We start from the raw sequence: 25,135 nt of genomic DNA, 5'->3' as shown, positions 1-25,135 counted from the left end.
TATATATTGGCAGCACTGCTTAAAACTGTCAAATATGTAGGCAGGGTTGTTATTTACGTAGTAAATTGCTAATATTTAATACTATTTAAACAACTAAGTTATCTAAAGCTCTCTTTTTTTGTAGAAATGTGTGAATGTGTTTGTCACTTGTGACAGATTTCATTTTTTTTGCCCATTGCATTTCGTCACAACGGGTTTTTCTATACGAAAATCAAGAATTTCTTGAACGACCGGGCGGTGTGTGTAGTAATATTAATTAATTATAAAAATTAAGTTTTAAAACAAAATTTATTAACTCAAAAAAAAAATGCAGTGCACGCTACGCAACGCTTTAAGTTATGCCATCAAGGTGAGATTTTTTTTTGGAAGTGAAAGGTGTTTAAAGGAAAAAAAAGTGACTTGCGTTAATAAGAAAAAAATTTTCTTTGGTTATGCAATGAGTGATTATGAAGTTATTAAAAAATCCCTTTATTTTAAAAGGGAATTTATACAAAAATTATAAAGTTTAAAAAGAAAACTAAATAAGTTGAAAAACAAATTATTTAAATGTTAAAGTAATAACGAAAATTATGTAAAATTCATAAGGTTTTTGGTTGGAGTAGCAAAATTTTGATTTTTTTTTTGTTTTTTTTATCTATCTGATAGATAAATAGAGAAGAGCAAGTTAAGGTGACCAGCTGGCTGTCAAACATGTGTTGCATTTTGCTTGTATTTAATTAAATTTTAAACAATTTTGCTTTATTTAATTGTTATCAGTTTTTTAATGCGTATTTTATGATTTTTTTTTGTCTTTTTTTCAAATACGTATTGTTATCACGCGTTTTATGTCTAAATGAATGTGATAACATTGTGTGTAATCATAATTTTTTCTAATTAGCGGGGGGTCAATATTAAAAAGATTAGTTCCATGAAGAAACATGTTTTTTTATTTATATACTAAAATAAAACAAGTACCCTACAATTATAAGTTTTAATATAAGTTTGTCATTATATATGCAATCATTTTCTGTGAAGAAATCGTTTTAGGAATGTGGAGCAAACTCGAGACTTTAATGTTCCTGGAAATCCAACGTAATCTTTAATTATTTCAAGATGTCGCATATATTCAGGATATATTCGATATTAGAAATCCTTCCAGAGAGTAGACATTTCTATGTATATAAATATGTATATAAATATGTCTAAATTATACATTTTTATAAGAAAGAATGTAATTTCTCTAAGGATCTCTTCAAAACAGACATTTTTCTAAAGAACTGTCCAATGCAGACACATTTCTATAGGAATCTGTCCAACACAGCCACAAGTCTATAGAAAACTCTCTAAAGCAGACATTTCTAAAGGAAATAAGCTAAAGCATACTCTTTCTATAGAAACGTTTCCAAAGCATACACATTTCCATAAAAAAACTGCCAGTAGAGACACATTTCCAAAGAAATCTGTTCAAAACAGAAACTTTTCTATATAAAATTATCCAAATTATAGAAAATTATCAGAAAACAGACTCTTCTATAGAAAACCATTAAGTTTCTGTAGAAAACTCTTCTATAGGAAACTGAGCAAATCACCCACTTTTGTAATTTTAAGGAAAATTTTAAAATCAAAACTTTTTATATTAATGTATCCTTTTCTTTAACTTTACAGACACCTTTGCGCTCTAATAGTGCTATTTTGGGTGCCTTGAATGTACGTTTTTATTCCAGCACACACGAAGCCGATTTGGTTGTTATCGGCTCTGGTCCAGGTGGTTATGTGGCTGCCATTAAAGCTGCCCAAATGGGCATGAAGGTAAGAATGTTTCAACTTTTTTCTAAGACACAATTTTTAATGTTTTTCTTTCCTAGACTGTCAGCGTTGAAAAGAATCCCACCTTGGGTGGCACCTGCCTCAACGTCGGCTGCATTCCCTCCAAAGCTTTACTCAACAACTCTCACTACTATCATATGGCGCATTCGGGTGATTTGGCCAATCGTGGCATTAATGTTGGCAGTGTCAGCTTGGATTTGGAAAAACTCATGGGACAAAAAAGCAATGCAGTCAAAGCTTTGACTGGTGGTATTGCCCAGCTGTTCAAAAAGAACAAGGTAACACAATTGACTGGTTTGGGTAGCATTGTAGGACCCAATGAGGTTAAAGTTGTCAAGGATGATGGTTCTGAGGAAATCATTAATACCAAGAACATTATGATTGCCACTGGCTCTGAAGTCACACCCTTCCCAGGTATTACCATCGATGAGGAAGTGATTGTTTCCTCTACAGGCGCTTTGGCCTTGAAACAGGTACCCGAAAAAATGATTGTTATTGGTGCTGGTGTTATTGGTTTGGAATTGGGTTCCGTTTGGTCTCGTTTGGGTGCCCAAGTTACCGCTGTTGAATTCATGAACACCATCGGTGGTGTAGGTATTGATGGTGAAGTCTCAAAGACTTTCCAAAAGATCTTGACCAAACAAGGTTTCGAATTCAAATTGGGCACTAAAGTCATGGCTGCCGAACGTAGTGGTAACTCTGTCACCGTTCAAGTAGAAAATGCCAAATCTGGTGAAAAGGAAGAACTCACCTGTGATGTACTTTTGGTATCCGTTGGTCGTCGTCCCTACACCGAAGGCTTGGGTTTGGACAATGTTGGCATTGTTAAGGATGATAGAGGTCGCATTCCCGTCAACGATCACTTCCAAACTGTTGTACCCAATATCTATGCCATTGGTGATTGTATTCAAGGTCCCATGTTGGCTCACAAGGCTGAAGATGAGGGCATTATCTGCGTTGAAGGCATGAATGGTGGTCACGTACACATTGACTACAACTGTGTACCCTCTGTTGTTTACACTCATCCCGAAGTTGCGTGGGTAGGCAAGTCCGAAGAAGCTTTGAAGGAAGAAGGTGTTGAATACAAAGTAGGCAAATTCCCCTTCTTGGCTAACTCTCGTGCCAAGACCAACAATGAAACCGATGGCTTCGTTAAAGTATTGGCTGATAAGGCTACAGATCGTGTGCTGGGCACACACATCATTGGTCCCGTAAGTAGAAAATGTTTGCCTTATAGAGAAATCGAATACATTTGTTTCGTTTATTTACAGTCTGCCGGTGAACTTATCAATGAAGCTGTCTTGGCTATGGAATATGGTGCTGCTGCCGAAGATGTTGCCCGTGTCTGCCATGCCCATCCTGTAAGTTTATTAGACTTTATAATTGTTAAAAATTGACTTATGTTTACCTTACTTTTTTTTTCAGACCTGCGCTGAGGCTTTACGTGAGGCCAACGTAGCTGCCGCCTTTGGTAAACCCATTAACTTTTAATTTCTCTACTCCAACCCTGCCTGATCCTTTAATTTAATACATTTTACTTCTCTTTTCTCACACACTCCCCCCTCAAAAAATGCCTTAAGTTAATACGGAAAACGTACGAAAACTTTTTAAACTTCTTTTTTGTGTAAATTATTTCAAAAACATATGAAACTCATTGTGAAAAAAGAGATAAAAACGATTTAAAAACTTAATTCTTAATAAATATAAATTAAAAACCGCCTAGCGTGAGACCACATGTAAAAGTTTGTTTAAAATTTTGTGAAATTTATTGTAAAGTGAAAAGAATTTGAAGAAATTGAAACTTAAATTTCAAAACTTGAAAGGGAGGTGTTACATTTACTGGTGCAACTTTTAAAGTATACAATAATAAATAAAACATAAATGGAAAAGATAAAAAATATTCAAAAGTTGTAAATTTCTATTTTTTAATGTGTTTAAAGTGTTATTTATTAAACTATTGAGAAAAGTGGTTAGACTTGAAAGCAGTTATAGGTCTGCATTAAAATCTTCTGCCAAATGGTGGTAAAAACAAATAAAAAGAAAAAAGGCCCTGTTGAGTTGTTTACAACTTTATAGAAATCACCACAAGGTTATTTTATATAAAGGAATATTTATTTCGAATAAATCAGATCATTTTTTTTAATTACACTAAATGGTTTTAAACGTTTGTAAAGGCAACGTTTTTATCTTAAGTTGACGTGAATTACGGTTCTATAAATCTAATTTCGACTTTTTTTGACAAAAAGTCAATTCTACTATTTTGTTCCATAAAAAATCTAAGATTTAAAATAATTTGTTCAATAATGTTTTTTAAAGCAAAGTTTTTTAATTTTTAAACCTGGAAGCATCATATTTTTAACATATCCATTGAAAAAGGAGTCAAACAGTTCGAAAATTCTAAAATTTTAAATCAGTAAGTCGAAAAAATCGACTTTTCGTAAACAGAAACTTGAAACCCTATTAAGATATGAATTTAATGTTACCTGTACAATCTGGTAACTCGACCACTTTCCTACTTTATTAAACACTGACTTTGTTTTGATTTTTTCTCTTACACTATTGTTGTTTTTGATTAAATAAATATAGAAAATAGTGTAACTGATCATTTTGTTATTATTAAAATCTTTAAAAAATTATTTTTTTTATTAAATTATGTCAACATTTCTTAATTTAATTAAAATAAATTTCTTCTTTTTAAAAAAATAACGGTTTTTCTTTTATTTACTTAAAGAAAGCGAAAAATTCACCATCTTGTCGTTTATGTAATCTGGTAACTCTCTTGTTACATTCCCCCTTTTTAAACACATGTTTTTTGTTTTGATTTTTTTCTTAAGCAATTGTTATTGTATTTTTACAGCAAGTTGAGTAAATTCCCTTCAAAGTGACGCAAGAATATTAGAAAAAGAAAATTTTTTGAGGGAAAATTTGTTAGAATTTTAATAAATATTTTAAATAAACCTTTTTATTTTGTAATTAAAATTTAAAAGGAGAAGATTTAATTTATAAAAATAAACATGCATAGTTTAAATTTATTAAAAAGATGGCCGCTAAAAAGTGTTGGCAAAGTTAATCAACTAATGCAAACAGCCTCCATATCGGTAAGGACTGTGGAAAAGCCTAAAAATAAAGAGGAAGAGGTGAGTTAATAAAAAAATATTCCTTAAAAAAACGGTTTAAGACAAGATTCTTGTTTCTTTAAGAATTCCCTTTACCCGCGCAAAATCTTCTCCGGCATACAACCTACCGGTCAATTGCATTTGGGCAATTACTTGGGTGCCATACAAAAATGGATAGAGTTGCAAAATAATCAAGAGGATGTTACCTATTGCATAGTAGATATGCATTCTATAACCATAGATCAGGTGAAATCAATTTTAGTTCCAGAAATGGGTGTTAATAACAATGTGGTTTTGAAATTTCTAGAATCCTGCTGTTTTACGTGAAAATATTTTCGAAATGGCTGCCACTATGTATGCCTGTGGTCTTAATCCAGAAGATGGTAATCTTTTTGTGCAATCCTCCGTAAAGGAACATAGTGAATTATGTTGGATATTAAATTGTTTGACTACCATGGCTCGTTTGGGTCATTTGCCACAGTTTAAGGAGAAATCGCGTAAAGTTAAAGATGTTCCTTTGGGTTTATATGTTTATCCAGTATTGCAGGCAGCTGATATTATGTTATACAAGTAAGTGATTGGAAATTTTTAACTATTTATTGGGAAGTAAAGAGAATTTTTGAGAAATTGAAAGAGATTTTGAAAGATTTGAAAATAGGAAGAAGAGAATTATAGAGCTGGACTTAGGACCGTAGTATCTAAAACTAATATAAATTAATATAAAGAAGTTGGAAACGGTGATATAATCATGTATATTATTAGAATTTCTTTCAACATTTTTAAATTTTACTAAAATTTTTAAGAAATTTTATAGAAAACTCTTGCTAGAACTTTAGAAAGTTGCTGGTATGCTTAATTTAGAAAAAAATTAAGTTCGAAAATATTCGAAATTTCAAATTTTTTTCGAAATTGGTTTAAACTTGGAAAATATTTGTTTTTGAGTCATTTTAAACATTTGCTAGAAGTCAGTGTAAAGAATTTAAAAGAAAACTTAAGTTCGAAAATTTTTCGAAATTCCAAAATTTTTTTTGAAAATAGTTTTGACTAATTTGTATTGAAAAATTATCCTTATCGAAATATTGAATATATTTCACAACTTCATAAAATTGTAAACTGTCTTCCTAAAAACCTTAATTTTATACTTTTCTTATCCCTAATCTTCTGCTATTTCCCTACCCTCTTTTATCTCCCTTTCCTCAACCCGTTCACCGCTACAGAGCCACCCATGTGCCAGTGGGTGAAGATCAACTGCAGCACATACAATTGACCCAACATTTAACGCGCATATTCAATACCCGCTATGGACAAACTTTCCCCATTTGCCACGCCATGATTGATAATCAAGAGGCGGCACGTATACGCTCTTTACGCAATCCGGCTAAGAAAATGTCGAAATCTGATCCCGATACTCGAGCCACTATTAGTATACGTGATGAACCTGATGTTATAGTGGAGAAAATTAAAAAAGCTGTTACCGATTTCACTTCCGATGTAACCTATGATCCTGCCAATCGTCCGGGGGTATCAAACTTGGTAGCCATACATTCCTTAGTATCTGGAACACCTATAGAGAAAATTATCGAAGAAGCTAGAACCCTAGATACCGGACGCTATAAATTAAGAGTAGCCGAGGCAGTGGTAGAACATTTGAAACCTATTAAGGCGAAAATAGACAAACGTTTGGCCCGCAAAACAGAATTGATTTATATGTTGGAACAGGGTGCCGAAAAGGCACGTCAACAGGCTCAGGAAACTTTGGAGGATGTTAAGCAAAAAATGGGTTTGGGTATTTACACAAATATACCCCAAAACTTAGACGTTAATACCTTTAGCGACAAGGTGGAGGAAAAGCCGGTGAAAGAAACCAAAGTTGAAACTACAGTAGCCAAATTTGATGAGGAGGGAAAACCCATAGTGCCCAAACAAAAGATACGCTTAGAAAGTAGACGTTCTAATCATACCCAAAGTTTGGCACCAGCCTTTGAAATATCTTTAGGAACGCCATCAAAATTGGACAGTAAAAAGGTTACACAGACACCAGCAGAACAGACGACGCAGCAAAAGGAGGAATTGCCAGAGAAATCTGTAAACTAGCTATTTAAAAAAGAATCTTTAGTTAATTTTATATAAATGTTTGTGTGTTGTTATTTAAAATAAAATGTTTTAAAAAATTTCAAAAAATTGGCTTTTGTTGAAAAAAAAAACAAAATTTTTTGGTTGAATAAAAGGAAAATATTGAAATCATTTTCGAAACTTTAAAAATTATTTCTTATTTTTAGTAGAATTTTTGATGAAATTTTCGTTTATTAGTGAAATTTTTGATAAAATCTATACTATAATCCAAAATCAGTTATAATTCATTTTTTTTCAACTGCCTTTATTATTTAAAACATTCTTCATAAACAATTTACACTTAAACATTGCATTTTACAAATTTAGCAAAATTACAGAAACGTTTTTCGCTATCAAAGTAAAGACCCTGGGGACATTTGTTTACAATGGTCTGATCAAAGTTACACATATAGTAGGTGGCACAATCTTTGGGATCTCTTACATAAGTTCCGGGACGTTTGTTTAAACACAAGCTGTTAATTCTTTTCTGTTGAGTGATCGAGGAGGGGGTGATAGAGAAGTTTGGAAATTTACCTAATAATTGTTGGATTATATTTTTATGGGGTTTATTGTCATTGTATGAGTTTTGACCATTGCTACCACATGGTGTTGTAGTTGGTGGATTGCATGGTGTTGTAGTTGGGGGTTTGGTAGGTGGGTTGCATGGTTTTGTAGTTGGTACTTTAGTTGGTGGATTGCATGGTGTTGTGGTTGGGGCTTTAGTTGGTGGATTGCATGGTGTTGTAGTTGGGGCTTTAGTTGGTGGATTGCATGGTGTTGTAGTTGGGGCTTTAGTTGATGGGTTGCACGGTGTAGTAGTAGTTGTTGGTGCTGCTGCTGGAGGATTACATGGTGGAGTGGTAGTTGTTGGAGCTGCTGGAGGATTACATGGTGTAGTAGTTGTTGGAGCTGCTGGAGGATTACATGGTGGAGTGGTAGTTGTAGGAGCTGCTGGAGGATTACATGGTGGAGTGGTAGTTGTAGGAGCAGCGGGAGGATTACATGGTGGAGTGGTAGTCGTAGGAGCTGCTGGAGGATTACATGGTGGAGTGGTAGTTGTAGGAGCTGCAGGAGGATTACATGGTGGAGTGGTAGTTGTTGGAGCTGCAGGAGGATTACATGGTGGAGTGGTAGTTGTAGGAGCAGCAGGAGGATTACATGGTGTAGTAGTTGTTGTTGGTGCTTCTGGAGTATTACATGGTGGAGTGGTAGTCGTAGGAGCTGCTGGGGGATTACATGGTGTAGTGGTAGTTGTAGGAGCAGCGGGAGGATTACATGGTGGAGTGGTAGTTGTAGGAGCAGCGGGAGGATTACATGGTGGAGTGGTAGTCGTCGGAGCGGCTGGAGGATTACATGGTGGAGTGGTAGTTGTAGGAGCAGCGGGAGGATTACATGGTGTAGTAGTAGTTGTTGGAGCTGCTGGAGGATTACATGGTGGAGTGGTAGTTGTAGGAGCAGCGGGAGAATTACATGGTGTAGTAGTAGTTGTTGGAGCTGCTGGAGGATTACATGGTGGAGTGGTAGTTGTAGGAGCAGCAGGAGGATTACATGGTGTAGTAGTTGTTGTTGGAGCGGCTGGAGGATTACATGGTGGAGTGGTAGTTGTAGGAGCAGCGGGAGGATTACATGGTGTAGTAGTAGTTGTTGGAGCTGCAGGAGGATTACATGGTGGAGTGGTAGTTGTAGGAGCAGCGGGAGGATTACATGGTGTAGTAGTAGTTGTTGGAGCTGCTGGAGGATTACATGGTGGAGTGGTTGTTGTTGGAGCGGCAGTAGGATTACATGGTGTAGTAGTAGTTGTTGGAGCTGCAGGAGGATTACATGGTGGAGTGGTAGTTGTAGGAGCAGCGGGAGGATTACATGGTGTAGTAGTAGTTGTTGGTGAATCTGGAGGATTACATGGTGGAGTTGTAGTTGTAGGAGCAGCGGGAGGATTACATGGTGTAGTAGTAGTTGTTGGTGAATCTGGAGGATTACATGGTGGAGTTGTAGTTGTAGGGGCAGCTGGAGGATTACATGGTGCAGTAGTAGTTGAAGGGGCAGCTGGAGGATTACATGGTGCAGTAGTAGTTGTTGGAGCTGCTGGAGGATTACATGGTGGAGTGGTAGTTGTAGGAGCAGCGGGAGGATTACATGGTGTAGTAGTAGTTGTTGTTGGAGCTTCTGGTGGATTACATGGTGGAGTGGTAGTTGTAGGGGCAGCGGGAGGATTACATGGTGTAGTAGTAGTTGTTGGAGCTGCAGGAGGATTACATGGTGGTGTGGTAGTTGTAGGAGCATCGGGAGGATTACATGGTGTAGTAGTAGTTGTTGGAGCTGCAGGAGGATTACATGGTGGAGTGGTAGTTGTTGGAGCTGCAGGAGGATTACATGGTGGTGTGGTAGTTGTAGGAGCATCGGGAGGATTACATGGTGTAGTAGTAGTTGTTGGTGAATCTGGAGGATTACATGGTGGAGTGGTCGTTGTAGGAGCAGCAGGAGGATTACATGGTGTAGTAGTAGTTGTAGGAGCAGGGGGAGGGTTACATGGTGTAGTAGTAGTTGTTGGAGCTGCAGGAGGATTACATGGTGGAGTAGTAGTGGTAGGAGCTGCGGCAGGATTACATGGTGTAGTAGTAGTAGTTGTTGGAGCTGCAGGATGATTACAAGGTGTAGTCGTAGTAGTTTCACCACAATTCTTAGAACTATTTTCTCTAGATCCTCTAACACCACGACCATTACACTGAACAAATTGCGGGAAATTACACATTTTCATTTTCTCATCATAATAAAAACCACCCAAACAACGTTTACGAAAGGTACGACCCAAATAACACTGATAGTAATGAGCACAAGATTTCGGATCTGTTATAATAGCACCGTTCGGTTGAGAGCTACAATCTGGTCTAGCGCGGCCAACGGCTGCATAAATTGAGGGTATAAGTACCACAGCAAATAAAAAAAGATTTACTGAAAGTTAAAAGCAAAGCAATTAGTGAAATGTTTGTTTGAATTCCTTTTCTGACAACAATATTTACAGTTTCTCATGTTTTCTTCTAGAGAATGCCAGGAAAAACTTCAACTTTTCTAGGTTTGATAGTTAACAAATCAAATCTGTTCGTTTGTGGGCAGTGATAGCATCTTTTATAGTGAACTTTTCTTTTGGAAAATTATTAATTAGATAAAAATAATTAATTTAATGGGGTTTTGTAATAGTTCTTTAATTTTTTTTTTTTATATAGTTTATAGAAAATAGGTTCTATAGGAAATAACTAACTATAAAATAAATAACATTGTTTTAAAATATCTTATCAAAATTGCTGTAATGTCGGTTAACTACCAGTAGCATGCCGTTACAGACAAGGACTTGTAAAACATAATAATATAATAATTTGTCTTTTGATTGATTAGATAAGGGCTAGTTAGAGGAAAAAGTTGTTGCTAAATGCTAGCGAATTGCTTTTTAATAAAACTCTTTATTAAGTTATGAAGCTTTTCGCTTAATTTACGTGTTTTCTAATTTTTATCTTGATATTCCAAATTTAAATCCTTAACACATGTAGCCTTATGGCGCCACTTACAGCGGGCGCTCTCCACATCAAAATGCTGATAAAAAGGACAACTCTGCAATATAGCTTGACCTTTGACACAAAATATAAATGAATCGCATCTCTGGGTATGGGGAAATATATGCTCGCCATATAAAGGACACTTAACGCTATTGCCCCATATAGGTTCCTCTAAAGAAGTTAAAACCTCATCTTCCTCGTCATAATCTTGCTCTTTTTTGGCTATAACGCATTCAGCATTAGACGGTAAATCACATTTACCCAATTTAGAATTCCAATTAAGTCTAGGACTACAGGATTGTAGTAAAGCTTTACCATGATAACACATATAATACTGTTGGCAATTGCCTGGATGAGGCAGGAATACTAAGGTATATTTCTTACTCTGCATAGCATACAAATTATAACAATATTGATCAGCTTTTGGAGGTCTCACGGTGGTGGTGGTGGTGGTGGTGATCTTGCTAGGGGCTTTGGTGGTGAAGTTAGCAATAGGTAACGTCTCCTCCTCAGCTAAAGCTACTTCCTCACATTCCACATTTTCCGCATTATCACATAGTTTAGTTTGATCATTAAACAGCATATTTGGTGGACAAGAGGCCACTACACCTTCACCATTTTTACCGCATAAAAAGAAAAGTTTGCAGTCATTGGGATTGGCCACAAACTCTCCCCATTCATGGCCCAAGCAAAAGTCTGTCAAACGAGGTTTAGCCACATATTTAAAGGCGCTTAGAAAAGGCACAGCCAGCAATAAAATTGAAAGTCCTAAACAAAAATTAAACAATAATAAAACAAGTTCTTTAACAATCTTTTACTTAAACTCACTTTTGAACATGGTTTCAGAACTCCTTATCACTTCTTATATGCTCTTTTATCTCTGGTGCCGCCTGCTTACTTCCACTTTTGAAAATATTCTTAACTTATTTCAATTATTTTACCAAAAAGAATTGCTCCCAAAAAATTAGAATAACGATCACTTGTTACTTATCTTTAACTGTTTGAAATTCTTGTAAAGATCTCTATTTTTATGTTCAATATTTTGGTGAATAAAACGAAAGTATGTGTTTTTTTTTTCTTCTTCTGTTAGACAATTTTATCAATATTTGCAGTTCATTAGCTAGATAAACTTTTTGACGAAAGTTGTTACAAAAAAAAAATTTGATTTTTAAATAAATAACAATTATTTGTAATAACTTTGCAAAGTTAGTAAACAGAAGAAATGCTAAATATTTAAAATTTCTTAATAAAGATTTAACAAAAAATCAATTTTACACAGAGAAAACATTATGAAGATTTATTTGAAACAGAGCATTTTAATAAAAACTCGAATTGTGGTGAAATTTGTATTTTGTACTGAAATCCTTTTACTTTAACTTAGAGGTGAAAAACTGGTTTTGTTTTGAAAGCTTTTGTGGTAAAATTAAAATTTTGGGGTGAAATGCTGATTTAGTGGTGTAGAACTCACTTAGTGGTGAAAATTTTAATTAGTGGTGAAAATCTAATAAGATTTTGTGGTAAAAAATTATTTTAGTGGTGAAAATCTGATTGTATTGAAAATTACAAGACTTGACATAGACTATAGGTTACACTATAGACTAGACTATAGACTAGACTATAGACTAGACTATAGACTAGACTATAGACTAGACTATAGACTAGAGTATAGACTAGACTATAGACTACACTATAGGCTAGACTATAGACTAGACTATAGACTAGACTATAGACTAGACTATACTGTACACTAGACTAGACTATAGACTAGACCATAGGCTAGACTATAGACTAGGCTATAGACTAGACTATAGACTAGACTATAGACTAGATTTTAGACTAGACTATAGACTAGACTATAGACTAGACTATAGACTAGACTATAGACTAGACTATAGACTAGACTATAGACTAGACTATAGACTAGACTATAGACTAGACTATAGACTAGACTAGACTATAGACTAGACTATAGACTAGACTATAGATTAGACTATAGATTAGACTATAGACTAGACTATAGACTATCGAATAGACTAGACTATAGATAGACTATAGACTAGACTACTAGACTAGACTATAGACTAGACTATAGGACTAGACTTAGACTAGACTATAGACTAGACGTAAGACTAGACTATAGACTAGACTATAGACTAGACTATAGACTAGACTATAGACTAGACTATAGACTAGACTATAGACTAGACTATAGACTAGACTATAGACAGACATAGACTACTATAGACTAGCTATAGACTAGACTATAGACTAGACTACTAGACATAGACTAGACTACTAGACTAGACTATGACTAGACTATAGACTAGACTATAGATTCTAGACTATAGACTAGACTATAGACTAGACTATAGACTAGACTTAGACTACTATAGACTAGACTATAGACTAGACATAGAAGACTATAGACTAGACTATAGACTAGACTATAGACTAGACTATAGACTAGACTATAGACTAGATATGACTAGACTATAGATTAGACTATAGACTAGACTATAGACTAGACTATAGACTAGACTATAGACTAGACTATAGACTAGACTATAGACTAGACTATAGACTAGACTATAGACTAGACTAGACTATAGACTAGACTAGACTATAGACTAGACTATAGACTAGACTATAGACTAGACTATAGACTAGACTATAGACTGGACTATAGACTAGACTATAGACTAGACTAGACTATAGACTAGACTATAGACTAGACTATAGACTAGACTATAGACTAGACTATAGACTAGACTATAGACTAGACTATAGACTAGACTATAGACTAGACTATAGACTAGACTATAGACTAGACTATAGACTAGACTATAGACTAGACTATAGACTAGACTATAGACTAGACTATAGACTAGACTATAGACTAGACTATAGACTAGACTATAGACTAGACTATAGACTAGACTATAGACTAGACTATAGACTAGACTATAGACTGGACTATAGACTAGACTATAGACTAGACTATAGACTAGACTATACTAGACTATAGACTAACTATAGACTTAGACTATAGACTGACTATGAGACTAGACTATAGACTAGACTATAGACTAGACTATAGACTAGACTATAGACTAGATCATCGACTAGAATATAGACTAGACTATAGACTAGACTATAGACTTAGGACTATAGACTAGAATAGACTAGACTATAGACTATAACTATAGACTAGACTCATAGACTAGACATATAGGACTAGACATAGATAGACTATAGACTAGACTTATAGATGGACTATAGACTAGGGACTATAGACTAGACTATAGACTAGACTATAGACTGACTATAGACTAGACTATAGAACTAGACTATAGACTAGACTATAGACTAGACTATAGACTAGACTATAGACTAGACCTATAGGACTAGACTATAGATAGACTAAGAATAGACTATAGCTAGACTATAACTTAGACTAAGACTAGACTATGACTAGCCTATAGATAGATATAGGACATGACTATAGACTAGCCCATAGGCTCGCTTATAGACTTGATATAGACTAGACCATCGGCTAGACTATAGACTAGCTATAGACTAGAGTCTATAGACTATACTATAGACCTAGACATAGACTAGACTATAGACTAGACTATAGACTATAGACTAGACTATAGACTAGACTATAGACTAGATTATAGACTAGACTATAGACTAGACTATAGACTAGACTATAGACTAGACTAGACTATAGACTAGACTAGACTAGACTAGACTAGACTATAGACTAGACTATAGACTAGACTATAGACTAGACTATAGACTGAAAGACTAGACTAGACTATATAGAGACTATAGACTAGAGACTAGACTAAGACTAACATAGACTAGACTATAGACTAGACTATAGACTAGACTATAGACTAGACTATAGACTAGACTATAGACTAGACTATAGACTAGACTATAGACTAGACTATAGACTAGACTATAGACTAGACTATAGACTAGACTATAGACTAGACTATAGACTAGACTATAGACTAGACTATAGACTAGACTATAGACTAGACTATAGACTAGACTATAGACTAGACTATAGAAGACTAGACTATAGACTAGACTATAGACTAGACTATAGACTAGACTATAGACTAGACTATAGACTAGACTATAGACTAGACTATAGACTAGACTATAGACTAGACTATAGACTAGACTATAGACTAGACTATAGACTAGACTATAGACTAGACTATAGACTAGACTATAGACTAGACTAACTAGAGACTAGACTATAGACTAGACTAGACTAGACTATAGACTAGACTATAGACTAGACTATAGACTAGACTATAGACTAGACTATAGACTAGACTATAGACTAGACTATAGACTAGACTATAGACTAGACTATAGACTAGACTATATATAAACTATAGACTAGACTATAGATAAACTATAGACTGGTCTATAGATTGCACTATTAAAGTATAGACCAATCTGCTGTCTAACATTGGAACACTGTATATTCCTTCTTTAATTTTTAAAGTTTGGCAACCCTACTCTTACTAAGCAAACTTTAAATTATTTTGCCTTTAGTAAAGAGATCCCCATTCATAAGAGAATAGATAAAATCTCTTACTAAAATGAATTGCACTTTTCCACACACTTACATACATACATACATAAATTTTAGTAGTCCACTAATAACAAGCATTCTGTTGTTGTTGCATTTTATCCAATTGCCAGCAACAAACAGACACGGGTTTTTTTTACTTTATTTAAGAGTGTCGGCATTTAGTTTGCGTTGTTAATTCAAAGCGATAGCATTTCGTTGAAGTGACGGTCGGTGTTGTTAGTGAAAAAGAAAAAAACAACAAAACAATCAAGAAGTGTTAACGATTTTGTTTTTTGGCCAGTAATCAGTGTATTAGAGAGTGATTTTTATTTTCGGAGATTTTTTTACGGTTTTTTTCGTAGACGTCGGGGTAAAACGAAAGAAAACGGGTTAAATAACAAAAAAATAAAAATTAAATAAGCAATAAACTTTTACACAAAAGTTTAAGCCAATAACAACAACAACAAAAGTGTTACCAACGTTACATTAACATAAGCAGCAAAAAATAAAAACGAATGAAAAGTTAAAACAAACTAACGAAAAAAAGCAGAGATTTAAAGAAAACTTAAATTAAACTAAATTTTATTAAACAATAATAAAGAAATTTAAGAAAAATTATTAAATAAATTAAAATTTTGTAAAAAAGTTAAGAAAATCTTTTGCTTTATTAAAAAAAAAAACAACAAAATTTTGTTTTATTTTTAAAAAGTGCGTGTGTGTGTTTGCCCATGTTAGTGACTACCTGTTCCCTCCATTAAATAACAAAAGCATTATTATTGTAAATAACAACAAGAAAAAAACACAAGCAACAACAACAAACAACATAAATTATATATAATTTCTGTTTTTGATTCTGTTTTATTATTTGTATTTATACTTGTCATTTCGTTGTGCAAGCCGAAACTAACAAACAAAACAAAATTAAAAAGCAACAATAATAACTACAACAACAACAATCAAAGACAACAAAATCCATCAAAAAGTAATAAAACAACAAGTTTTTTCTGCTTCTTTCTACTACTTCTCCCAAAAAAAAAAAAAAAACAACAACAAGATAAATAGTAACGCTCTAATACAGAGTGATTGGACTCTCAAACTAATACTTCATAAATTGTTTTTGTAATTTTCATTATTTACGTGTGTGTGTGTCAGTCATTCTGTCTGTTTCAGAGTTTGTTTAGCTGCTAATAATAATAATGATCATTTTCTCATTTTCAACATCATCATCATTATAAAAAAGTTAGATTATAATAAAAATATAACAAAAAAAGTTCTTGTTAATCATCAAATAACTTGCACTTGCACCTGTTTTAATAAGAAAAATTAAAAAAGAAAAAAAAAAAAAACAGATAAAGAATTTAAAAGAAAAACAAATAGTGAGAAAAATATAATACATAAAGATAAAACACCAAAAATTATTTTTCAACATTAAAAGTACCAGAATTTGGGATTTATTCTCTTAAGCAGATGAAAAAAGAAAACAAACTCCTCATCACAGCATTGTTTGATAATTAGTGTTGCCAACTTTTAAAGCAGATCAGACAATTGGAAAGATCATAAAAGGTAAGAAAAGAAAAGAGTTTTTAATATGTTTTAATAAAAATTTAAGTAATTTCATAGTTTAAGAATAAAACTGAGGAACCTATTAAGGCTTTTGCTGTAAAAATCTATTAAATTTATTAAGAAAGCTGGAACATCTGCAAAAGTTTTCAATCACACCATTCTCGAATTAAAAAGTTCCGGAGGTAAATCCCCTCTAGGTCGTATTCATAAGAGCCATCATAACCACTGCATCATTAATCGAAAAGGACCAATGAATGTCTCCTTCTTACAGCGAACCGCTGCAATCAAATTCCAAGATGAGACCGCACAATATTTCTCTAGACCTTAGGCAAAGACCACAGATAGTTTCTGTCTAGATTATGCTCATAAGAGTCCTTAATATACCGAATAATTAATCGGAGAGATAGAATTAACATCTTCTTCTCATTATGACATTTTACAGGGGATCAACGCAATTAGATTTTAAGCTAAAACCGCGGAATATTTGTATAGACCAGCAGATTTAAGAAAGCTGTGAACAGTTTCTACTGTAGATCACTAAAAGTTCTTCGAATTAAGACATTTCTTATCATGTCGTCCATCGCTGGTAAATAGAGCCACTAGGACCAAGAGTGTCGCAAAACATCTTGTCCTCTTTATGAAAGCGTACAGGGCATCAACGGCAAGTTTTCAGCTTGCCGGAGAATTTACCAGGACCTAAAACAACTTAATTTCCCTATTTGCCAAAGTATTTGCAATGTTATTGCTAGATTAAGCCGGATAATTCTAGTTTTGGTCTAATTTATTCTTAAAATCTTTGTTCAATCTTTAGTTATTCTGGTCTTCATCTATGATTCAGATCTAATTATACGATCAGACAAAGTACAAAAAGTGATGTTATAACAGATCTCATCTTACGTTCGTTGTCTTAAGTTCTGTGGTTGATTAATCCTTAATCGCTAACTTAGAAACTTCATCCCGGTACACTCTTCAAACTTAACTTTTTAGGGACTTTATCGCTAGAATTTCGAGTGTGTTTCAAAACCTCATGTCTGTTTTCCTATAGCTCATGGTTTTGGTCTATTTAATACTTAAAAGTAAATCTATAATCGGCAAGTTTGTAAAGTATCTGAGATCATTGCCTTTACAAATAGGAACTCTTTTCAATCTTGAGTTATTCTGGTATTTATCTTAGATTCAGATCTATTTATACGATCAGTCAAAGTACCAAATATGATGTTATAACAGATCTGATCTTACGTTCGTTGTCTTAAGTAATGCTTTCGAATTACTGGCCATCATTCAATGACTTGAGATCGAGTTTCAAAAATAAAGATTGGAGTTTATTAGTAGTATTTAATTTACCACGCGTTTTATGCTCACAAAAACTTTGTTTTGTCAAAAATAACTTTAAACTTTTCTCTAACCATGACTAATCACCTCTATCGTTTCACATGTGAAACTTAACACCCTTGTTTACCTGCAAAAACATGCCACTTAATTACATTCCTTCAATATAAGATAATATACTGCGTATTTTTTCCGCCCAAAAAATATACACTTGATAATAAAACAACTTTTAATTAAAAATCTTCAGTTGATCTTAAAACATCAATGTCTTAAGAACAAAATCGTTGAAAAAAATGTTTCGTATAGTTTTATACTCGTTGCTTTCAACTCAATTCTTGAGTTGCTTAATTCAGGCAGCCACTTTTCCTGAATGTGCAAGTGAAACTGCGGGGAATTTTATAGCTGTTGCTAGTAATTGTTCCAAGGCTATATATTGTGATGGTGAGGATTCAAGTATAGTGGAGTGTGATTTCAGTAGACCTTACTTTTCAAGCACTGATCAAAATTGCTACACTGAGTCGAGCATATGTGGTGATAGGCCATTTGAAGGGGGAAATGATGCTACTCCGGCTACTCCAGCGATGCCCTCAATTGCCACAACCGGAGCTTCTACGTTAACTACCATTTTAACACCACCCACAATAGTTACCGTAACCTCTACTCCCTCTACAACATCGTCCCCAACATCTACTCTAGCTACCACAGTTGTAACAACACCAACTACAATTGTTATCCCTACCACCTGGCCTCCTATAGTTACCACTTCCAGCACTGGAATCACCTCAACAGCTACCGATCCTTCTATCTCCTTAACTTGTCCGCCTGTAGATGATCCCAGTAGACCGATATTTCTACCACATCCCAAATCTTGTTCACAATATTATTTGTGTTATCATGGTGTAGCCACGATCATGCAATGTCCCAATATGTTACATTTCGATGTAACCCAACAGAGTTGTAATACAGCGGAAAAAGTTAATTGTCAGGTAAAATCCAGTGAAATAAAGATCCATATTCTTAATCTAACATTCTCTTGCATTTAAGATAAGCGCCGTTATACCACGCGATCAGTGTTTGCCTCAAACTGTCGATGTTTATCCTCATGCTACCAATTGCAATTATTATTATTTGTGTAAATATGGCTATTTGATGGTTATGCAGTGTCCCTTTAATATGGGCTGGGATTATGAGAAGAGAGCCTGTGTCGTGAAGTCGAAAGCTAAATGTTATAATGAGGCTTTAGTAATTTAAATTTTAAAATCATTTTTCTTTGGTTGTTAATAAATATTAAGACGTTGTGTCTTTTGTGGACTTTAGTGAGACCATTGGCGATTTTAATTTAATAGAATCGGACATGGATTGTTGATGTTTTTCTTGTATTCGGTCCTTTTAGTTTAGTTCAGTTTAGGATGAAGAATCCAATTTGATTTATGATCACCCGGCAGCTTTCAATGAAAAATCAGGACGTTTAACAGTAGAACTCTACCGGAAGATGGGCTATCGGTCTGAATCTGGTAATCATACCTCGAAAAATTTGGCAATGAGATAACCTTGCCAAAAAACAATGACCTCATATTCTAATAATCTTAGCTTTAGGATATTATTGATTCAGTTTAGGAAAATGAGTCTATTTATCTAAGTCTGGAAATCACACCGCGAAAACTTCGGCAAAGAGGGAACATAACTGCCTTAGATCTTTGGAAAACCAAGATTTTAACACCCCTCTTAATGAAAAGCCAAGACATTTAACAATAGAACTCTACCGGAAGCAGGGTTAGGTCCTTGAAGAGTCAAGACATTTAAATTTAGATTCTCAGTGTTATCAAGCTGAATATAATTAAATCGTAGATACTTTAGCAAGAGTTAGATTTAGTAGTCTAAGGTTCTTAATAGACTAGTTGTAAGACCGAATTTAACTATGGCGATCTAGACCAATATTCCGCGTCCAAACTTGAAATTTGATTGAGGAGATGCGCTGTAAGTTGTCATAATGAGAAGAAGGTATTAGTTCACCCTTTTTGTCATTCGTTGGTCCTAGTTGATAAATTATTCAAGATCTTTTGAGACGACCGTTTAGAGTTTTAAATGGAAAACCCTTAGTAATCAATGACAAATTTTGAAGCTGATAGAAGGCAACTGAGAAGATTGATAATCTTCTTCCTCTTCATACCAATTGAGGTTCTAAATGTTGTATCTCTCCTCCTAGTTTTCAATTAGAAATAGATTTACTTCTCCCAGGAAAATCTGCTGAAGTCCTAACCTAACCTCTCTAACAAACAATGTTAGGTTTCCGAAATTTAATTCAGTCTTTAAATGACTCAATTTAGGAACTGCGTGGCAAGAAGGTATGGTTTTCTTTAAGCCAGTTGGTTGGTATTCCAAAATCGAGAGATTTATGTATCACAAAAAAGCCTCTCAAAAGAGACTAAATGGTTTTCTGTAATCATCGGTCCGTTTTTACTTAATCGTATATAAAGATTGGAGGTTTTGAAATAAGTAATAAGTTTTTTTTCTTTAACTTCACATTTATTTCTTACAAAAACTAAAATGTATTCTTACGAAATACTAACTTCAAATCCTTAATACAAAGAGCAACCTTACGCCATTTGCAACGACTGCTCTCCACATCGAAGTACTGATAAAAGGGACATTGCTGTAAAATAGCATGACCCTTAACGCAATATATAAAGAAATCACAACGTTGCATATGTGGAAATATATGTTGACCATACACAGGACATACAATGCCATTAGCATTGCCTATGGAAGGGGATTCTGTAGGTGCCACGGGTACAGGCATATTACCATCTTCTTTATGACACTTAGCATTGCTAGGTAAATCACATTTGCCAATACGGGAATTCCATTGTAAATCGGTGCTGCATTCCTGCAACAAAGCCTGGCCATAGTAACACATATAATATTGATGACAACTGGAGGGATGAGCCACAAAAATCAAAGCATCTGCACTTGGCTGTTGGGTATAAAGATTTAAACAATAATCCACTACAGATGCTATAGGTGATACAGTGGTAGTGACTTGAGTTGTTGCAGGAGGAGGAGCCAAGGTGGTGGTTGCTTCACATCTAACATTGGTTTGGATATCGCAAATTTTACTGACCGGATTGAAAAGCATATTCGGGGGACAACTGGCTGGCACCGCTTCACCGTTTAAACCGCATAAATAAAACTTTTTGCAATCCAAAGGATTTGCTACAAACTCTCCCATGGCATGATTTAAACAAACATTATTTTGACCCTCACTCGCCGTTATGGCTAATAATAGTATTAGCAAAGCTAGAAAACAAAGCGTAAACAAAATTATTTAATTAATTATTGAAACTACTAATTCCATAACATTTACCTTTACTAAAGTATTCTTTTAAAACATCCATTTACTAAAAATTTTTCAAAAATTGCTTCCTAAATGTTTCACTACGTCTCAACTACTGCTCATTAGCATTTAATTTTCCATTTAAAAAGCTTGTTTATGCTATCATCAGCGCCTACCAATTTTCGTTTGTTTTATCTTAAAAAAAAAAACAAAATTTTAAGATAAAACTCTTATTTGTCTTATTGCTTTTTTACATAATTATCTTCATATATTCGTACGTTCATTAACACGATCAACTGTATTAAAATATCTTAATTACTTTTTGTTTTGCAAATTATTGTTTATAAGATTCTGCTAGGAATTTCTATAACCATGACCTCATTTTGATAATTTGAATGGGAAATAGCGGGAATTAATGAACCTAAGACTCTAGTATAGTCTGATGTAGTCTCTACCGACTGATCAGTCATTAGTAGAGCGACTAGATGAGTTCTGGTGTTGAGACAAGATCGCTCTCTAATATAGAGACTTGATCAGAGTATAATAGAGACTGGATTTCTCTCTAGTACAGAGACTAGATCATTCTATAGTATAGAGATTAAATCAATCCATAGTATAGAGAAGGGATCAGTCTGTAGTATAGAGACTACATCAGTCTCTAGTAAGGAGGCTAGACCAGTATCTAGTATAGATACCAGATCTCTGGTATAGAGACTAGATCTAGTAGTAGATAAACTACATAATTTTCTCTACTATAGTCTCTACAATAGATACTAGATCAGTCTAATTTCTGGTTCGGAGTCTGGTCTAGCCTCTAGTACAGAGGCTGGTTAAGTCTCTAGTTTGGAGTTTATTTAGTGTGTAGAACATAATCTGAACTAATAACTAGTTAAGAGTACAATCTCTAGTACAGAGTATAGTCCATTCTATGCAATATAGACTAGTCTAATTTCCAATACGAACTTCCTCACATTAAGATTCATTCTAAAATAAAATCACTCTTGTTTTGTTTGACAAATTATATAAAATATACTTTATTTTATCTAAAATCTATTAGAAGATCTATAACATTTAGCCTGAGATCTAAGGACACAAGTTCTCTTCTCATAATGCCAACCCATATTCAGAGGACATTGCATTACTTTCAGATAACCCAATAAACATTGGTAATAATAATTACAGTTGATCGGATGAGGATAATAATCGATGGTATGTGATAAACACTGTTCTCTAGGGGATACAACATCCATCATCTAAATTAAAGATGATTATTAAAAAAACTTTTAAAAAATTCAAGGTTGCAACTTACTTGACATTTAACCTTTTCCGGATAATCACATTTCTGTTGGCGGGCATCGAAATGCAACATATTGGAACAATGCATGGGCAAACGTTCACCATGATAGCATAAAAAGTATTCTGTGCAGGATTTGGGATGTGGTAGAAATATGGCTTTATTGGGATTGTCAACAGCTGGGCAGGAGGAAGGCAATATAGGAGTTATAAAGGTGGGAGTGGTAATGATTTGAGCTGCTGTAGAAGCTAAGGATGTAGTAGAGGTTGGAACAATAACTGAGGTTGATGATGTAGTAGTAGTAGTTGAACTAGCAGTAGTTGTTGAAGCTTCAACTGAAACACTTGAGGTTGGTTGCGTTGGAGCATCTGTGGTATCCTCTGTTAACTCACCACCTTCTCCCGACTCGAATTCCCCATTAGGAAATGGTCTATCGCCACAAACATTTCTATCCGTATCACATGTTTGTTCCTCAATCGAAAAGTAAGGACTGTCTTCGGGACATGAATCTCGAAAAGAATCTTCTCCATGACAAAACATATAATACGAACAATCCTCTTGTACAGCTATATAAGATTGTTCTTCTCCATCGCATTCCTCAAAATAATCACCATTAACTGTAGTCCATAAACCAACTATAAGTAATATTAAACCGTAATATTTGTGTGACATTCTGAAAGCTAAAAAGAAGTTCTGCAATTGTTAAAAGTTCCTAACTAACTGAAAATTTGAAAGACGTCAACAGAATCTTATTAAATACCTTATATGTTTCTTTGTTCTTCTGCTTCTTCTTTTTTCTTATTTATTCTTATCAGAAAGGAAATATTAATTTATTCATACAAGATCTATGGTGTAGTTCTTCTTTTAGGGTAATTTACCTATTTGACTTGTTATCTTCTTTTTTTTCTGGGTGTTTCATACAAAAGTTAAATTTTATTGGTACAATATTTTTCTTTTTTTTCGATTGTTAATTATCGATATTTCAGTCAATGGGATCATCATATCAAGAACCTTAAACAAATGAATCATAATTTGACCCTGAAATTCAAAATTTATATGCATTTCATGCAGGAAATAGAGGTGTGTTATAGTAAAAGTTTGTTATTGCCGAATGATCGACTAGATTTGACACTACACACCTCTATATAAAAGACTAGATCAGACTCTAGAATATAAACTAGATCAGTCTCTACTACTGAGATTGATCTCAGCCTCTACTATAGAGACTAGATCAGTCTCTACTATAGAGACTAGATCAGTCTCTACTATAGAGACTAGATCAGTCTCCACTATAGAGACTTGATCAGTCTCCACTATAGAGACTAGGTCAGTCTCTACTTTAGAGTCTAGATCTATAGAAAAGACTAGATCAGACTCTAGAATATAAACTAGATCAGTGTCTAGTACTGAAACTGATCTCAGCCTTTACTATAGAGACTAGATCAGTCTCTAATATAGAGACTTGATCAGTCTCTACTATAGAGACTAGATCAGTCTCTACTATAGAGACTAGATCAGTCTCCACTATAGAGACTAGATCAGTCTCCACTATAGAGACTAGATCAGTCTCTACTTTAGAGACTAGATCAGTCTCTACTTTAGAGACTAGATCAGTTTCTACTATAGAGACTATATCAGTCTACACTATAGAGACCAGATCAGCCTCTACTATAGAGACCAGATCAGTCTCTACTACATATAGAGACTAGATCAGTCTCTACTATAGAGACCAGATCAGTCTCTACTATAAAGACCAGATCAGTCTCTACTATAGAGTCCAGATCAGTCTCTACTATAGAGACCAGATCAGTCTCTACTATAGAGACTAGTTCAGTCTCTACTATATAGACTAGATCAGTCTCTACTATAGGGACTAGATCAGTCTCTAAGAAAGATACTATATTAGTCTCTAGGACAGAGACTAGACTAGTCTCTAGTATAGAGACCAGATCAGTCTCTACTATAGAGACTATATCAATCTCTACTATAGAGACTAGATCAATCTCTACTATAGAGACTAGATCAATCTCTACTATAGAGACTAGATCAGTCTCTACTATAGAGACTAGATCAGTCTCTACTATAGAGACTAGATCAGTCTCTACTATAGAGACTAGATCAGTATCTACTATAGAGGCTCTACTTTAGAGACTAGATTAGATTCTATGACAGAGACTAGATTAGTCTCTAAGAGAGAGACTATGTTAGTCTCTAGGACAGAATATCTAGTATATAGATTAGACCCTAATCAGTCTTTAGTCTTTAGGTCAGTATAGATACTATAGATTACTTTAAACTCTAGTATCAAAACTATTTCTGTCTCCAGTATAGAGGCCGCAAAAAATAGAGAGACTTCACTAGTCTCTAGTAGAGACTAAAGTCTACTACTAAGACTTTTCTGGCTTCTTTTATAGAGACTTCTCTAGTCTAGAA

The 25,135-nt window shown here is 34.3% G+C and overlaps 5 protein-coding genes across 5 annotated transcripts; 3 read left to right on the top strand and 2 right to left on the bottom strand.

The window, feature by feature from the left end:
- The first annotated feature begins 75 nt into the window (after positions 1-75).
- LOC119612868 (dihydrolipoyl dehydrogenase, mitochondrial-like) lies at positions 76-3,704 on the top strand. The gene is made up of 5 exons (XM_037968752.1): positions 76-349; positions 1,645-1,788; positions 1,845-3,017; positions 3,078-3,167; positions 3,232-3,704. Exons 1-5 carry the CDS (start codon positions 308-310, stop codon positions 3,295-3,297), a joined length of 1,515 nt encoding a protein of 504 aa, XP_037824680.1. The 5' UTR covers positions 76-307; the 3' UTR covers positions 3,298-3,704.
- Positions 3,705-4,647: 943 nt separating this feature from the next.
- Positions 4,648-7,162, top strand: LOC119612869 (tryptophan--tRNA ligase, mitochondrial-like). Its single transcript, XM_037968753.1, has 4 exons — positions 4,648-4,943; positions 5,007-5,168; positions 5,230-5,492; positions 6,140-7,162. Exons 1-4 carry the CDS (start codon positions 4,821-4,823, stop codon positions 7,014-7,016), a joined length of 1,425 nt encoding a protein of 474 aa, XP_037824681.1. The 5' UTR covers positions 4,648-4,820; the 3' UTR covers positions 7,017-7,162.
- Positions 7,163-7,278: 116 nt separating this feature from the next.
- Positions 7,279-21,531, bottom strand: LOC119612862. Its single transcript, XM_037968744.1, has 5 exons — positions 21,439-21,531; positions 20,618-21,371; positions 11,481-11,485; positions 10,532-11,350; positions 7,279-9,983 (listed from the first exon to the last, which is right to left on the bottom strand). Exons 1-5 carry the CDS (start codon positions 21,467-21,469, stop codon positions 7,336-7,338), a joined length of 4,257 nt encoding a protein of 1,418 aa, XP_037824672.1. The 5' UTR covers positions 21,470-21,531; the 3' UTR covers positions 7,279-7,335.
- On the top strand, positions 18,147-19,396 carry LOC119612870 (uncharacterized protein PB18E9.04c-like). Its single transcript, XM_037968754.1, has 2 exons — positions 18,147-19,060; positions 19,119-19,396. Exons 1-2 carry the CDS (start codon positions 18,368-18,370, stop codon positions 19,323-19,325), a joined length of 900 nt encoding a protein of 299 aa, XP_037824682.1. The 5' UTR covers positions 18,147-18,367; the 3' UTR covers positions 19,326-19,396.
- Positions 21,532-22,412: 881 nt separating the features above from the next.
- On the bottom strand, positions 22,413-23,433 carry LOC119612871. The gene is made up of 2 exons (XM_037968755.1): positions 22,718-23,433; positions 22,413-22,661 (listed from the first exon to the last, which is right to left on the bottom strand). The coding sequence occupies exons 1-2, from the start codon at positions 23,372-23,374 to the stop codon at positions 22,452-22,454; spliced, it is 867 nt and encodes a 288-aa protein (XP_037824683.1). The 5' UTR covers positions 23,375-23,433; the 3' UTR covers positions 22,413-22,451.
- Between the last annotated feature and the right edge of the window lie 1,702 nt (positions 23,434-25,135).

This window comes from Lucilia sericata, unplaced genomic scaffold (genome assembly GCF_015586225.1).
Source record: "Lucilia sericata isolate MDLA Ls3-8-SP2 unplaced genomic scaffold, ASM1558622v1 Contig001851F_arrow, whole genome shotgun sequence".
NCBI classification, from domain to species: domain Eukaryota; kingdom Metazoa; phylum Arthropoda; class Insecta; order Diptera; family Calliphoridae; genus Lucilia; species Lucilia sericata.
This window is presented reverse-complemented; position numbering and strand designations above follow the sequence as displayed.

What these genes read in the sequence shown, in the direction of transcription:
- LOC119612868 (XM_037968752.1), top strand. Translation starts at nt 308, where the DNA reads ATGCAGTGCACGCTACGCAACGCTTTAAGTTATGCCATCAAG. An exon ending in CTGCCCAAATGGGCATGAAG is followed by an intron (nt 1,789 to 1,844) that starts GTAAGAATGTTT and finishes TTTCTTTCCTAG; the next exon opens with ACTGTCAGCGTTGAAAAGAA. An exon ending in GCACACACATCATTGGTCCC is followed by an intron (nt 3,018 to 3,077) that starts GTAAGTAGAAAA and finishes GTTTATTTACAG; the next exon opens with TCTGCCGGTGAACTTATCAA.
- LOC119612869 (XM_037968753.1), top strand. Translation starts at nt 4,821, where the DNA reads ATGCATAGTTTAAATTTATTAAAAAGATGGCCGCTAAAAAGTGTTGGC. An exon ending in CTAAAAATAAAGAGGAAGAG is followed by an intron (nt 4,944 to 5,006) that starts GTGAGTTAATAA and finishes TGTTTCTTTAAG; the next exon opens with AATTCCCTTTACCCGCGCAA. An exon ending in GCTGATATTATGTTATACAA is followed by an intron (nt 5,493 to 6,139) that starts GTAAGTGATTGG and finishes TCACCGCTACAG; the next exon opens with AGCCACCCATGTGCCAGTGG.
- LOC119612870 (XM_037968754.1), top strand. Translation starts at nt 18,368, where the DNA reads ATGTTTCGTATAGTTTTATACTCGTTGCTTTCAACTCAATTCTTGAGT. An exon ending in CGGAAAAAGTTAATTGTCAG is followed by an intron (nt 19,061 to 19,118) that starts GTAAAATCCAGT and finishes CTTGCATTTAAG; the next exon opens with ATAAGCGCCGTTATACCACG.
- LOC119612862 (XM_037968744.1), bottom strand. Translation starts at nt 21,469, where the DNA reads ATGGATGTTTTAAAAGAATACTTTAGTAAAG. An exon ending in AAAAGAATACTTTAGTAAAG is followed by an intron (nt 21,372 to 21,438) that starts GTAAATGTTATG and finishes TTTGTTTTCTAG; the next exon opens with CTTTGCTAATACTATTATTA. An exon ending in GGAATATCAAGATAAAAATT is followed by an intron (nt 9,984 to 10,531) that starts AGAAAACACGTA and finishes TTTAACTTTCAG; the next exon opens with TAAATCTTTTTTTATTTGCT.
- LOC119612871 (XM_037968755.1), bottom strand. Translation starts at nt 23,374, where the DNA reads ATGTCACACAAATATTACGGTTTAATATTACTTATAGTTGGTTTATGG. An exon ending in CGGAAAAGGTTAAATGTCAA is followed by an intron (nt 22,662 to 22,717) that starts GTAAGTTGCAAC and finishes TCTTTAATTTAG; the next exon opens with ATGATGGATGTTGTATCCCC.